Below are 14,774 nucleotides of genomic sequence, written 5' to 3' on the forward strand. Positions count from 1 at the left end.
ACTGAAGGCCCTGTTGGGAGTTTGACATCCAGTAGTATTTCTGTTCCATCTGAATTATTTGTCTCTTTATCTTCCTGTTGTGATGTCGCTGTGTTTCGTCCTGAATCATGTCTACTTCTCCCTCTTGTCTTTAACACTCAAACTTTTTACTGCACACAGTAAACGTTCATGTTGCTCAATATCAACAGGAGAGTCTTCCTCTACTACCTTCTCCTTCTCCTGTGGCATGTGAAAATGATTTATCCACACCAAACAAACAAAAAGAATATGTGGTTAATGATGAAACTTGTACAAAAAAACCTCTTTGTTCGGGTTTAAAAATGATAGGACTTAAAACAAATATGTATTTTATTATTTACATGCTTTAAGTGGCATTATGAAGAAAAGTTATTTATTTATGAGTCAACACTGATTTTAGATTCTAAAAGTCTGAAACCTTAAATAGATCAATTTTTTGAAATAGTTATTCTACAGCAGTGTAAACAGAGGTCAAGACTTATGAAGCTTGGTAAGGTGAATCTGAGGTTTAAAAATCTGAGCAGTGACATTTAATCAACTCTGCTTCAGGCAAAATCTCTGAAGATCAGAAGTGAACTGATCATGTGACTGCTACAGTTTTACTTCACACAAAACCTGTGTTCAGTCTCTGTCTCCATCTAGTGGTCACATGAGGAAAGTTCTGGTCCATGAAACAAGTTATTACAGTGTTGAGTTACAGTGGTAGGATCACGGTTGGTACTATTAATAGCATATTTAGTGTAATATCATCTAGTTTGTCTTGGTGTGTTTCTTGGATGTATGTTCCTCTGTGCATGTGTGGGTTTTCTCCAGCCTCCTACTACAATCCAAAAGGCATGCTGTTTAGGACAACTGGTGACTCTAAATTGCCCATAGGTGGGAGTCTGAGGGTTCCTCTCAGTTTGTCCCTGATTGACCGGAGACCAGTCCAGGGTGTACCCCACCGCTTACCTAATGACAGCTGAAGTCAGCTTTTAGCACCCTGAAATGGACAAGCTGTAGAGCTGAATGCTAGACAAGTTTTTGAAGAATTAATCATCCTGGTTTTTCGTTGGGTTGTTTGGGCTCCTACTCATTCTTATGTAACAGACCTCACACGTCTTTGGCATCTGATGTTCCTTTTATTAATCATCATTCAATAACAATACTATAAATAACAGACATTGTTAGAAATCGCAGTGTAGGACATGGAAAGCAAGTTCACAAGAAAGAAAAGTTGAAACAACATCACACATACAGAACAAAGATCCCAACAGGAAACACAGGAATCAACATCTGGAGTTTTTCTTCTTGGGAATCAGAAAATTTAAACCCTAAATGCATCAAAGTCTCTCTTTCCCTAAAGACCACATCCATCTATTTGTGTTTTTCTGGTAGCGTAGCTAAATTTTACACCTCTGTTCCCAATAATTAAACTAATTAAATAATACAATACTTTATTAGGGAATGATTAACCTGAGTTTAACTCAATAATGATTCAGCAAAAATCTGACTGATCAACATCAATAAACTACTTCCTGTTTACTTCACTTAACATGCTCAAATTCACCTTCTGATACTGTGCTTAAAACACTCTGAACACTTAGAATACACAGAGTGAATGATAAAACTCATTCCCCCTTCAAATTAAGGTCCGCTACAGGCCAAAGTCACAAGGAGGCCCATGGGAGTCATATTGTCAACAAAGGCCTTAAACTACACAGCAGACTGAGATTCAGGCTCCTTCTTGTGACTTTTTAACTTTCACCATTAAAGAAATCAGAAAAGAGCAGCAGGATTCAAGCGCTACATCTGGTTTCAGAGGTAACAAAAACAAACGCTCATAAAAACCTCTGATTGTTTAACATCCAATGCCGTGAAGATGCAGCGTCAGCACATTAATATACATCATAATGAGGCACAACATGAGCTGCCAGGTCCTCACAAGAGGACTGATGGCCATCGACAGACATAGTCAAATTATGAAGAATAATAAAGGCCAAATATGCAGACAATACGATGTGTTATGTTGCAATGGAGTGCTGGTTTTATACCACAAAGTTATGGTTGACTTAGAAACTTGAGCAGCAAATACACAGAAAATTTGTTTGTAGCAAGTTCCAGCATTTTCTTCGTGACTGTCATAGGAAAGTTTTAGTAATGCACGTTTCTTTAAGATTCAAATCAGAGACTGTATATAAAGATGGACAGAGCTACGGCCGCCAGGGAGTGAGGCCAAAAGATTCAGCGCTTCCACTGCTAACTGGCTGCAGTACACTGGAGGTTACAAAGCCTGCTTTCACCATGTTATCAGATGGGACATAGGGACAACGTTAAAGTGAAAGTCTTGTCTGGTTAATTAGGATGCTGATTCATGCCCAGCTTTTATTTATTTATTTGATGCAAAAAGAGTGAATGTAACGTCATGATTGACAGCTCTGTTGACAAATTACACTCCTTACAGTGTTCTCAACATGACTGAGAAAGGTACACAACACAAGGCAATTGTGCCCGACCCCCCCCCCCCCCATCCAACCAAAGTCAGCAATGCCTGATTATTTGACAGATCTAAAGATTGTCTTGCCCAATTTTCCTGTGGTGATTGAGAGCAGCAACCTCAAATACAGAAAAATGAAGCCAACATAGAAGTGCAAAAGACTACAGGTCTTCAATAATTGTAGACTCCAAAACACATCATAACCCTTTTCTTTTGTGAAAAACGGACGAGAGTCTCACAGCTTCTAAGACATAGGTGGTACATCAGTAAGCCAGACACAGCCATGTTAACATTACTGCTGCTGAGAGCTAGCGCTGCAAATACTAAGGAGTCAGGGCAACACATCTCCTGCAACAACTATGAAGTTTGACAGTGATCAGAAAGAAGTATCAATGAGTGGGGTTTGCTGTGCTAATACTAACCGTTGTTGAAAATATATTTAGGATGAATAAACAGTGATTCCTAAAGCCAGGCATACACTGTGATTTCAATCGCTTACAACGCAGGACCATCACACATGATTTTTATCCTCAAACTATACGATCTGATGGTCGGGCACGACCTGAGTGCTCACAGTATGTGAGTGAAGTCAGAGCGGACTGCAACAGAAATCTATGGAGTTCACTTTGGAAAAGTCTGACAAAGTGAGTTTAAAGTCAGTTCACTATCACTCCCGAGCTCTCTCGCTGTTTTTCCCTCTATCATGCCCAAATTGCCATTGCCATCTGTGAAGCTGGGAGGGTATTTCCTGCTGTTTTTATTTTTCTTAATTATTGGGGCGGGGGGCATTGTAAATGCCCCACAGTTAAGGATTCTGCTCGTGGTTCTCTCACTGTGTGAGTGTGAGCTGACAGAGGGAGCAGTAGGGAGCAGTGACCTGTGATTGACTGGCGACCAGTCCAGGGTGTACCCCGCCTCTCGTCCAATGACAGCTGAGACAGGCTCCCGGCCAGCTTAAGAGGGCCCAAAGCTCTGACACAGAGGGGAGGCATGGCAAGGCTAAATAAAGTCGATGCAATACTTTAGCACAGCAACAGAAGTATGGCCAAGTTGAGATGTCTTGCCAAGAAAATGTAGGGCTAACAAATCTTCACCACACATCACAATTCCTAAGCCAAAAACATTAAATTGTGTAAAATGAAGATTACGAAGAGAGCCAGATCCTTTTTTTTGCCACATTTTAGAAGTGTAAGTTTTTCTGCTGTTGCCTAAATCTGACAAATCACAGATGAAAGCTCTACATAAAAACAGTTTCACATTGCTATTTCCATTCTGTACATTTTGTAGACAATATTTGAGATTAAAATATTTAGACAAGGAATGTAGGACTGTGACTCTGTTTAGCGATACATGGTAATGTGTGTGTGGACGGGCTTGGAAATATTCATATGTTTTATGATGTTTAAAAATATCAACTAATGGGAAATTTGAATCAATTCAGAATTGTTTAAACTAATACTTTTGATTATAATGTGAACAGATTTCTTCCAGCATCTCCATGGGCTTTTCCCAAACTATTTCCTCGTCACCCCAGCTCTGTCCAGCGTCACGGACGAGGCTCCCTCGATTAAGCTGGGGGGTTTTAAAACAATAGCAGACTTTTGGATGAACTCCTCTCATTGAAACGGAAACCAGATCTTAATGTAGCACGATCTCACATCACTAAAATGATATGTTGTCTGCATAAATAATATTCAACAGTCATTAAATATATAATACGAGAGAAAAACGACATATTAGGTGGCATTTGGTTTAACATTTCCCAATTTCAATTCAATCGAAGATAATTTATTCAGTCCCTGTGAAAATAAAACTCTTCACAAAACAAACCATTTTCAAGATATGACGTTAGATCATGAAAGCAATGTTAAGTTCTTTTATATTTTAAATCTGTATCATACTGCTGTTAATATGTTTAAAAGCGTGCAGATAATAAGATATGGCTAGAATCTGTGGCAATCTGTGAGAGCGCACAAACGGAGTGTAAGTGTTTACAGGGAGGATGGAGGGAGCAGATTGGGAAACATGTCTCGACTGTCATCGTGTCATGGAGGTATTTTAGCTCCACTTTAAGCAACAACAAAAGGAGGAGGCTTGTTGTCCACATAAATATACAGTCAATGATTTCAATGCTTTGAGGTTTACACTGACAGCAGTAGGAATCAAAGCTGCATGTAAAGGCTTTATTTACAGTAACGTAGGAAAACCCTAAAACATGATTGTTTTTCCCCTTTAAAGCAACTCAACACTGTTTACAGATGCAGACCAGCAACTGTACATAATACCCAGATTAAAAAATAACACTTAAAAAAGTCCACATATAAAAAGTTCAACATTGAAAGTAATGCATCAGAAGTGTATAAAATGACGTATGAAGCTGATCAGTTTTAAAACAAAAGAAGGCAGATTGACCCTTTTCCATCAAAATGGGGTCCAGTGTTTCATTCAGGCCTTCCAAGTGCAGTTATTCTCTCCCCATTCTTGAAATCCATCCTTTAATAGTCTTTTTTATGTGCTCCATTTATTTCAAGTTATCCCAAGTTTTAGTGACGTCATTCGAAGTTTCTTCCTTTTTCTGGTTATCTCAGTGGTTTTTCGTACTCCTCCTGCCCGTCACTGAGGATCAGCGAGTAAAAAAAGTGCTGCAAATAGAAAAAGCTCAGAGAAGCAGGGAACTACAAAACAAACCAGATAATCTGAGTCTGGCTCACGAGGAGAGTTTGGAGTAGCTCGGAGGTGAAAACTTGCGCTTCAGGTATTTAATGATGTAGAGAGGAAGACAGCTGACCAACGTGATGGCTGACACCTTCCACAGGAAAGGCCAAGTCGTGATGAATGACAAGTCTGGAGGAGCAAAACAAAGAAAACAGCTTCAGTAAACAACTTCATTTCAGGGTGCGATTTTAGAGGAATGCAAGCATTCAAGAAAATCATGCAAGAGACGATGTCACTGGCAATAAGAGAGAAAAGTGACATGACAGTAAAGAAACAGTACAGAATATCAGGCATGTATATAACAATTTTAATCAATGTGACAATGACATGAATGGCATTACACAAAGGACACCCTTTCAGTGCAAAAAGAAACCCAAACACATAAGACAAATCATGACAGTTTAACACAACAGACCAGAAAAAAGAAGAACAGATGAAGACGGGTTTATGCAGGGAACGAGCAGATGAGTTTACAGACAGCACACCTACCAAGAAAAGCTCCAAAGGACACCCTGCCTATGCCTGTGACCGACATACAGAAGCAAAAGAAAAGTGGCAGAAATAAAGTGAGTGAAGGACAAAGGTTTGCAGTGAAGAGAGAGAAAAAAATTGAAAAGAGAGAGTCAGAGAGAAAGACAGAGAAGCAATAAAAGCAAAGGAGCAAAAGGGCTGAACTACTAACAAAAAGGTGTCAGGCAGTGTGACATCTAAATTAACACAAAGCAGGTGAAGTGAAGAGAAACAGCCATTAGAAACCGTGTACTCAGTACATTCAGTGCTAGATTTCTAAAGTAGGAGTTTTGCTGTTTGATAGTTCCCTGGTACATCCAGTGTGAAAACACAAAGTCAGAGCTACATGACAAATGAAAAACCTAAAACAATCATCCGTCAGTAATTTTCAAGCAAAACATTGTAAACATTTGATCATCACAGATCTTTAAATATGAGGATTTGCTGCCCCTGTACAATAATAAAAGGTATTGTTTTTGGTAATGATCATGGTCAAACATTTGAAATATTCTTTGGTTCTGGAAAATTAAATATACTTTTCTAATTTATAAAATTAGAAAAACAACTGTTGATCAACCTGTGGCATAAAGTAGGTTGTTGTTGTTTTATGTAAACTACTAACAGACAAAAACCAACATTTTTTTTAAACTTTTGACCATGAAACTTTTTTTCATTAGTTTTCTTCATCTTCTTTGTTTTTAAGAAAAGCTAAAATAATATTGTCCATGAAATTTGTTACAATAGACTTTTGAAAAATTGCGTTGACATCTTCTTTTACCTTCTTTCTATTGTGACAACTTTTTTAGGGGGGCATATTCAGAATACTAAAAATCTCAAAGTTTTACTCAAATTTTACAACAGACAGAAGTTCTTTTTCTTCTTTTCTGTTAAAAGAGTCTAGTAGGGTTTATCGTTTGCATGTTCTTGATTATAGTAATAAACTGTAAATGAGTGCCTCTGCTCAAAGTCTTCATAGACCAGACAGCAGGGCTGGGCAATTTAGCTGAAAAATGATTTTTACATGACAAAGCAGATGCATTGGCCAGAATCCACGTCTGTCAACGGGCAACTCCATGGTGCAAAGCTCCGGTCTACAATGTTTGTGCCGAACCTGAGAACAGTTTGGACTAATCAGTGTCATGAACATAGAACAAGGTGGTAGCAGGGTTGATTTAACTGGAAGCTGATAGCAACGGCTGCCACCAGTGTAGCGTTTAGCTTTGATGTAGCTTTGTAGCTTTGATGGTGTAGTAACAGTTTTGTCAGAACTTGACCACTTTCTGTACTTAATAAAGAGTAAAGAACAGCGCTGAAAGCTTTTTGTGATGGTAAAGGTGTTTTCACTCTTCCCCCAGCCTGCTTTGGCATGAGTTTGCAATCATTACAGGAAGGGCTGAGTTGTGCTGTGAGCTGGTATATACAATGGCTGCTGCTGCTATAGCATTTAGCTCGGATGTAGCTGTAGAAAAGTGGCAGTTTAATTGGACCGTGACCACATTTCTAAATTTAAATTAAAACAAGAGCAAAGAGCCACACCAAAAGCTTTTTTTGGCAGAGAGGATGTTTTTGCATGTCTCCTGATAGACTTTGGCATGAGTTGTGGCCACCAGCAAGCTCCACCATTCCTAAACTAGGGCAGTGATAGCCTGTACAGCTCAGGTTAGTTAGTTGCATGCCTACTACCTCACTTTGTCTTGTCAATCTGATTGGATCTGACAAACAGAACGCTCGTCCAATCACCTCCTGCAAATTTTTTGGAAAAGTCATGTACTCAACCGAAGGGAGTAGGAAAAAGTTCAAGCCAAAATCTAGATTTTTATTATTTTAAATCTAGATATTTCACAAACACCATCGATCCAAGCCAGCTGGACTCCTTTAAATAATTAAACTCTCTGAATGTAACCATGTTAGCTGATGTTTTGTCATTGTATTTACCTTTTATTCTGAACTGTGCAACTTCAAGTGCTTTTATTTTTTTAATTTGTGTCATGCTGCCATTCTTGGTCAGGTCTCCCTTGAAAAAGATATCTGATCTCAACAGGACTTACCTTGGCTGAATAAAAAGTAAATAAAAACAAAAGTAGAAACATGTTTCATACATACACGCAGTGAAAAACACTGAATTGAATTATGTGTCTATCTGACTTTAGATTACACAGATGTTTGCTGCTGATAATAAACAGAAGTCAAAAGTTTGACACTTTGTAAATCAAACTTGGTCACTTTCATGACTAACACACATGAAGAAGAAAAACTGCAGACCTACCAAAGTACTCGTTGAGGAAGGCGAGCGATGCTAGGTAGCATCCCAGGCTGAAGAACTCAGCGACCACCATGAGCCAGTGCCAGGTCCGGATGGTCAGTGCCACCATCAGCAGCTCCGTCAAGATGAGCGCCGTAAAGGAGATGGCGACCACGTGCACAAACTCCGACTCAAACAGCACCAAAGCGCCATACATGAGGATACCACCTAGTTGCGCCAAGGGACAGTGACGGTTTCAGAGATGATGTGGACATTTTTGTTTATTTGAGGTGGAGTGTTTCTGAAAATGTCCATGCAAGCAGACTTATGACATTTCTTTCATGCTTCCCTTCTTTTGTGTCCCAAAGCCTGCTATCTAGGCCACTGAGTTACAGATTATTCTGTCTGGAGATAAGGACTGATTTAATAACTTTATTTATGAGGGTAAGAGATGCACAATGAGCTCCACTGTGTTGTATTTTCTAATGTCCAGACAGTCACTCATCTTTGGGCGCCGCCTGTATCATGATAACCTTTCAATTCATCATAACACCACACTAATTGAGCTTAATCGCCTCTAACGGATCACATAATTGCTTTTTCATACAGTCTTCATACAGTGCATTCCTGGGAGGCACACTCTGTAATAAATTAAGCTGGTTTGGTGGCTAATATACGTCTTCATGCTCCTTTTTTCCCCTAACAGGCCTGCTTTTGGCCTTTAATTAAAAACCTCGAGCTGTCAGGAAGTTGCGCTCGAGCAGGAACATAGATCTTTCTCACACACTGCATGGCTTAGCGATTACAGAAATATCGATTTACTGGACGGACAAAAGACTGCATGTTAAAAGCGGATGGCGGTTGGAAACTTAAGATACTGAGAAACAGACTGTCTGGGAGTTTGAAGGGGCCTGGGACCGAGGTATTAGACATAGAAGAAATGATGAAATGGTAGTTGAAGGTCTGCTTTGACAATAGCAGGCAGCTCTTTGGTTACAGATCTTTTAATAGACATAGGTTACTCTGATAAAAGTGATGCTTTAACCTGCCAGATACAGAATCAAAGGTCCACTATGACTGTTAGAATGTTAGAGCATCTTACCTTGATACACACTGATCAAAACCCAAATAAGGAAAGTCTTGAAGGACAATGAGCGTCCCTGAAAAAGAAAATATGATCCATAAGGGCAACATACTGCAGTTTTAGACCTGCCCTTTCAAGCAAAAAGATACTTTAAAGCAAAAAAGAAAAAAAACAACAGATGTTTTATTGTATTGTGTATATAAATGTCTCATTTTGACCTAATTACATTTTTTCTCTCTCTTTTCAAATTCTAATTTTATATATTTAACAAATAATACCTTACTTTTTCTTAACATCTTTTTTTCTAAGCAATGAATGCTCTTGATGTTTGTTTTTTTAATGTTAAGCTCTTTGAACTGCTTTAAGTAAAAATGGTTCTTATAAATACACTTTTTTATAAAAGGTGTAGAAATTTGTAAGCACTCAGAAAAAGGACAAAAACAAAGATTAAAATTAGGGAACTGTACCTTAGTGAGGTCTTTATAAAGCTCTGGGTAGAGAAGAGCCATCTCTGGCTTCACATCTTGATCCAGAACCAGAGAGAACACAGGAAACATGGTGTAGATGGTGGCATAACTGCACAGAGAGAATCTTAGTTAAGAATCAATTGTTGACAAAAGGCCATGAAACTACATGCTTGTGTGATCAAATATACAGACAAATAAGAGCTGTGGTGCTGTTGTGTTTTATTTTCTCCAAGTCAAATTCAGGTGGCACAGGAGGGGAAGATGGGAAAGAGACAATTTCAGAGATAGTAAGACAGGAGAGGATAGGAGGGCAATTTTTGAGACTTGGGCAAGGAAAAGACAAGACAAATGACATGTAGGCATTTAAAGAGGAAACACTGGTTTCAAATTAAGGAGATAAAGTGTCTGTTTTGGTCATATGTAAACAGAATGATGATTTACAAGAAAGGAACTGGTAAACAATTCCCAGCATCTTCTTTGTATTACCTGTAGAACCCCACTACTGATGTGTTCAATAGAGACAACATATGCCTCTAAATAATTCCTTTTTTTCAAAGCAAAGTGTGTTTCCTTTTTTCAGGAGTCATCTCAATAAGTCCAAACAGTCAGCATGTGGATACCACAGATTGCAGCTCTCCTACTAAGCTAAAAACTGGACAAATACTTTGCACGACTTTGCATTCTTTTCTTTAGACTTTAAAGCATTTTCCTAGTAAAACTGCATCATCTGTCTGTGTTGTTTATTTATTTGTTTATTTATTCTATTCTGTATAACAGTGCAATGGTGATATTTCTGCTGATGTATGCAGATATGCATGCATCCACAGTTTAAATAAAAAACAGAACCATGCAGAAATAAAACAAAATAAAAAACTACCCAAACTTACAAAAAACTCTGCAAAGTCTAATCAAAGACCTAATACAAAAAACTAATATAAACCTGTATGCACAACCGTAGACCCCTGAAGCAACACACACACTCTTTGTTTGGCCAAAAATAAGGATTTACAGGGATATGATGTCTTTTTGTCTTTTCAAAATGTAAAACACTTTAAAAAATGCACAGTGTGAAAAGGCTTAGTGTTGCCAGAACATGTGCTGATGCTCCATTTTTGAATCGCTTCACAAAATGTACACAAGACATGAAAAGGAGCATACCCGACCATGAGGAAGCCCTGGTACAGTGGCACAGAGGCAAAGTAAAAGACAGAGGAGAAGACGGCCTGAGGGGGGAAAACAAAAGACTGAGTTAGTTTAAGTCCCTGATTAATATCCCAGTTCACATCGTAGAAAACAGCTTTTTGAAGCCACCGCAGGGCAAATTAGAAAAATTCAAAATAATAATAATAAACAAAATATTTATCTATTTTATATTACTTCTGTTGATGAAAAACAGATATTTTGTTACAGAGTTAGCGTTTCAGTACCTGCATGGTGGAGATGATCATTCCTCTGTGCATGACAAACTGACCCAACGCCGCAGAGCGCTTGTAGCTGTTTCTGCCATGAACCATGAGCAGACGGCCGATGTGTTTAAACTGAGTGATGGAGAAATCTGCAGCCAGAGACGCCTGCTTCCCCTCCTGTTTATACACAAAAGAAGGAGACACTACTGAAGAGTTGTAAAGCACAACTTTTTATCACTAGATTATTTTCAAAACAGTTCATAAAAGAATCTTAAAACTTACAGTTAACATAGGGAGTATTTATTGCTTCAAAACCCCAATCTTCTATTTGTATTCTTTTGTGTATTTGTATATTTAATTACTTTTTTCTACTTCTTGTGCTCAGTATAATAGCAAATGTAATGCCAGAGTATCCCATAAGTTTTAAGGCTCTGATAAAGCATTATAAGATCTGTCTGTACAGTGTTTATAGTTGTCCTCCTGCTCTGAAAGTTCCTCTCGTTTTGAATATATGTGGGAATAATAGGAGGATCAAGATTGTAGTAAGAGTAAGCTGAGTGAAAGACTGAACCAGAAAATTAAGAGATAATTTGTAAAAGTCTTTACCTTTCCTTCAATTCCAATCCCACAGTCTGCAGCCTGGATCATACTGACATCGTTTCCTCCATCACCTGCCATAAAAAACCAGGTACATTAAAAATAAATGCTGTACATCACTTGACAGAGTACTTGTAGCTGAATGCTGTTTCTCTGGGAAAGATATGACTGCCATCTTGTGGAAACAATTAGCAACGCATGGTGTCAGAAGCAGTAGTAGTCCAGGTCACTCTTTTTAACAGTTAAAATGCCCTTTTTTAGACTGGATCTTCATGTAGACCTTAAAAACACATTTCCAAGGAGTTATCAAGGATTAAAAGCATGCCATGTAGAAATTTGTTTTAAAGTTATGAGACTATATTATTACACATTTTAACTGTCAGCAGCCTGTGCTTTTTGACAGAATACATCCAAATCCAAAGAGTATGTTAAACTTGCACATTTTTGTCCAGGCAGTGATCCTCTCCATGGATTTCTGCATACGTTTTTTTACCCCATATATATATTTGCTTTTAAAGTTTGTGCAATTTTTTCAGTAATAAAAACCTACAATAGCAATGATACCACAATTTAAACTTCTATAAGATTCTAGTAAACTCAAAAACATTGTCAACTGTTTCCATACCAAAGCAACAAAACTCAGTCTTAGAAACCCAATATAAGGTACATTTTTGTGTTAATTATCACCAAGAAGAACTGAACTCTCTCTCTTCGGTCATACTGTTAACCACAGTATGACTAAAGATCTGAAGTTTATTTTGAGTTTTTATTTTTGAAACTGTTGATTAAACTACAAAAGAATGCATAATTTTGAAACTTGTGGTATCAATAATTGTCAAAGTATCTACAACTTTGATAACCTTATCTATGTAAAGCTCAAATGTAGGTGTGGTGTAGGTGGGGGACGACTGTGGCTCAGTTTGTACAGTTGATTGTTCTGTAACAATTGTCCCAGCTCCTGCAGTCATGAGTCCTTGGACAAGACACTTAAATCCAAATAGCTCCCACTACTGCTTCAGTGGTAAGTGAATGTTTATGGATGCTTATGAATGAGACGAGTTAATACTGCTGGTCACTCTACACAGAATCCTCCACTCAAATGGGTGTGAATGGATAAGAGTGACCTGTGACGTAAAAGCCCTTTGAGAACTAAAGCACACTGTACAAGCTCATGTCCATGTACCATCTTTACCAAATGCTTCTTCAGCATCTTAACATCAATGCAGACACAGCTGAGATATTTCAGTTTACTACAAAGAGCGCCATGAGTAACTTATTTCAACTCCTCAGACCGAAGATTTTTAATGAGACAAGCTGAAACCAGCAACCGCTTGCAATAGGCAACTCTGCAACGTTCTAGTCCTCCTTGTTTACACTGCTGGGACTGAAGGAGATGATGCCTCTATCCATAAAAACCTCTCTTACACTCACTCACTTTTAAGTACTTTATTTCTGAAGTTAGTGCGCATATATCTCTCTACAAGAGGGAAAGTACTGCACATTTTTCCCTGGATCTTTATCATCTTGATAATGCCTACCATCAGGCTGTATGATTCCTGTTCATTACTGATTCATTAGTCATCACCTTCATAGGGTGGCTGCAAAACTTCACGGTACATGTAAACACAGAAATGTTTTGCTTACTCAGTCTGGTCATAACTAAGATATCTGCTGAGAATAATTCTCCACAGCTATATTTATCTCAGCCTCGAGTTTCCCACATATTGGTGTGTATAGCGCTGCATGTCCTGCTTAGATGCACAGCTTATGGAGCAGAGAGGAGTGTTTATCAGGCTGAAGTTTCTGAGTGAAAAGTTAGGAAAAACATTGAACCAAATATTCTACTATTTTCAGCATTTCAAAACAATATTTATTCTAGCCTCTCCACAATTTTTGCTTGCAACATACTGTGACAAGCTGTCTGTGACTTGATGAGCAACATCATCAGCTTCATTTGAGCTTCAACGGCTTGGTTCAGAGAGCTGCAACCATCAACAGCGAACCGTCCCGTCACAAATCTTTGTTCACTGAGCTTCTATCCACTGCATGACTATTTGAACTAGCCTGTCCAATGAGTTGTTTTACACGTTTCCTCCATGAGGGACTAAGATGAACCCAAACCAGCGTTTTTCCCTCCACTGCTGCCTCAATGAACAAAACTTTTCAGGGCCTGTGATGTTGCTACTACAGAGTCTGTTAACACACACCTATGGCGCAGGTTCTGTTGGCTGTGTGCTGCTGGAGGAGTGTGACGATCTGGGCCTTTTGAGTGGGAGAGCAGCGACAGCAGACCACCGCTGGACACTGACACGCAAGCTCCACAAACTCATGCTCGTAATACCGCAAACACACCTGTAACACAAACAGAGACAGTGATCAAACACAATCTACTGCATGATGGATGCTGATGTTTTTAGATGCTTTGTTTTTTAACAATTTTTCTCTTGGACTTTTTGAAGATGTGTGTGAAAACTTGATCTGTTGCTGCAAAACAAGTTCAAATTGTTCTGCCTTGTAAAGACATGAACAAAATGCCTTTTTGATGTGTTTCCTCTCCAGATCCCTTAGGGCCTTCTTTGAACTAAATCATATTAGTTTTGGCTGTGAGTGAGTTTTTATTCTTTCATTGCATGTTTGGCTTTATCTTCAGCATCATCTGTTACACCAAGATGCGTCACTGTGTGCGCTGTGATATGTTGTATTGTGTTGTAGTACCTCTAAAGAGTCTCCAGAGATGACCAGAGCACAGTCATGTTTCCTTCTGAAGGCGTTTAGCTCCAGATGGGCCTCTCCTCTGTTTGAGACCTGCTCAAGAGCAACATAATTCAGTCAGTGAGGATATGAAGACTTTCTGTTGTCTCAGTAAGTAGAGCTTTATTACTTTAAAACAGGGAGAGATTGGGAATATACCGGCTTAAAGACATGTATGTCTTGGTTTCTGGAAACCAAATGGGAGCTTTTGGCAATGCATGTGGCCGTTTCGAGCTTGTCTCCTGTCAGCATCCAGATCTGAGCAGAGGAAAAATGAAAAGATTTCAGTTATTGCTTTGAAAGGTACAATATATACGAGCAAGAGCACTGTCTAGCCTCCTGGGGTGTCATAGGACCAACTGGGTAAAACAGTAGTAATTGGAGGCCTAGTGATGTCCTGGCACTAATCGGCCTCCATTATTGGGTTGGAGGTCTGTGAGGAGCCCTGTGGTAGGGTAGGCAGTATCAGCGATGCCACTACCTGGAGCTTGGGAAATGTGTGGAAGTG

At 38.8% G+C, this 14,774-nt stretch overlaps 1 protein-coding gene across 2 annotated transcripts in view; it reads right to left on the reverse strand.

Annotated features, from left to right (window-relative positions):
- Positions 1–1,128: 1,128 nt before the first annotated feature.
- The window catches only part of atp9b (ATPase phospholipid transporting 9B), a 58,621-nt gene continuing 44,975 nt past the window's right edge, over positions 1,129–14,774 (reverse strand). For both annotated transcript variants that reach the window (XM_041808273.1, XM_041808272.1), the window contains 10 exons: positions 14,426–14,524; positions 14,231–14,320; positions 13,723–13,867; positions 11,525–11,589; positions 10,940–11,095; positions 10,671–10,735; positions 9,513–9,621; positions 9,064–9,121; positions 7,986–8,189; positions 1,129–5,338 (listed from right to left, as the gene is read on the reverse strand). In XM_041808273.1, coding sequence (XP_041664207.1) covers positions 5,202–5,338; positions 7,986–8,189; positions 9,064–9,121; positions 9,513–9,621; positions 10,671–10,735; positions 10,940–11,095; positions 11,525–11,589; positions 13,723–13,867; positions 14,231–14,320; positions 14,426–14,524 — 1,128 coding nt within the window. In that variant the 3' untranslated portion in view covers positions 1,129–5,201. The remainder of the gene's footprint in view (positions 5,339–7,985; positions 8,190–9,063; positions 9,122–9,512; positions 9,622–10,670; positions 10,736–10,939; positions 11,096–11,524; positions 11,590–13,722; positions 13,868–14,230; positions 14,321–14,425; positions 14,525–14,774) is intronic.

Source organism: Cheilinus undulatus, linkage group 16 (genome assembly GCF_018320785.1).
Source record: "Cheilinus undulatus linkage group 16, ASM1832078v1, whole genome shotgun sequence".
Classification (NCBI taxonomy): Eukaryota; Metazoa; Chordata; class Actinopteri; order Labriformes; family Labridae; genus Cheilinus; species Cheilinus undulatus.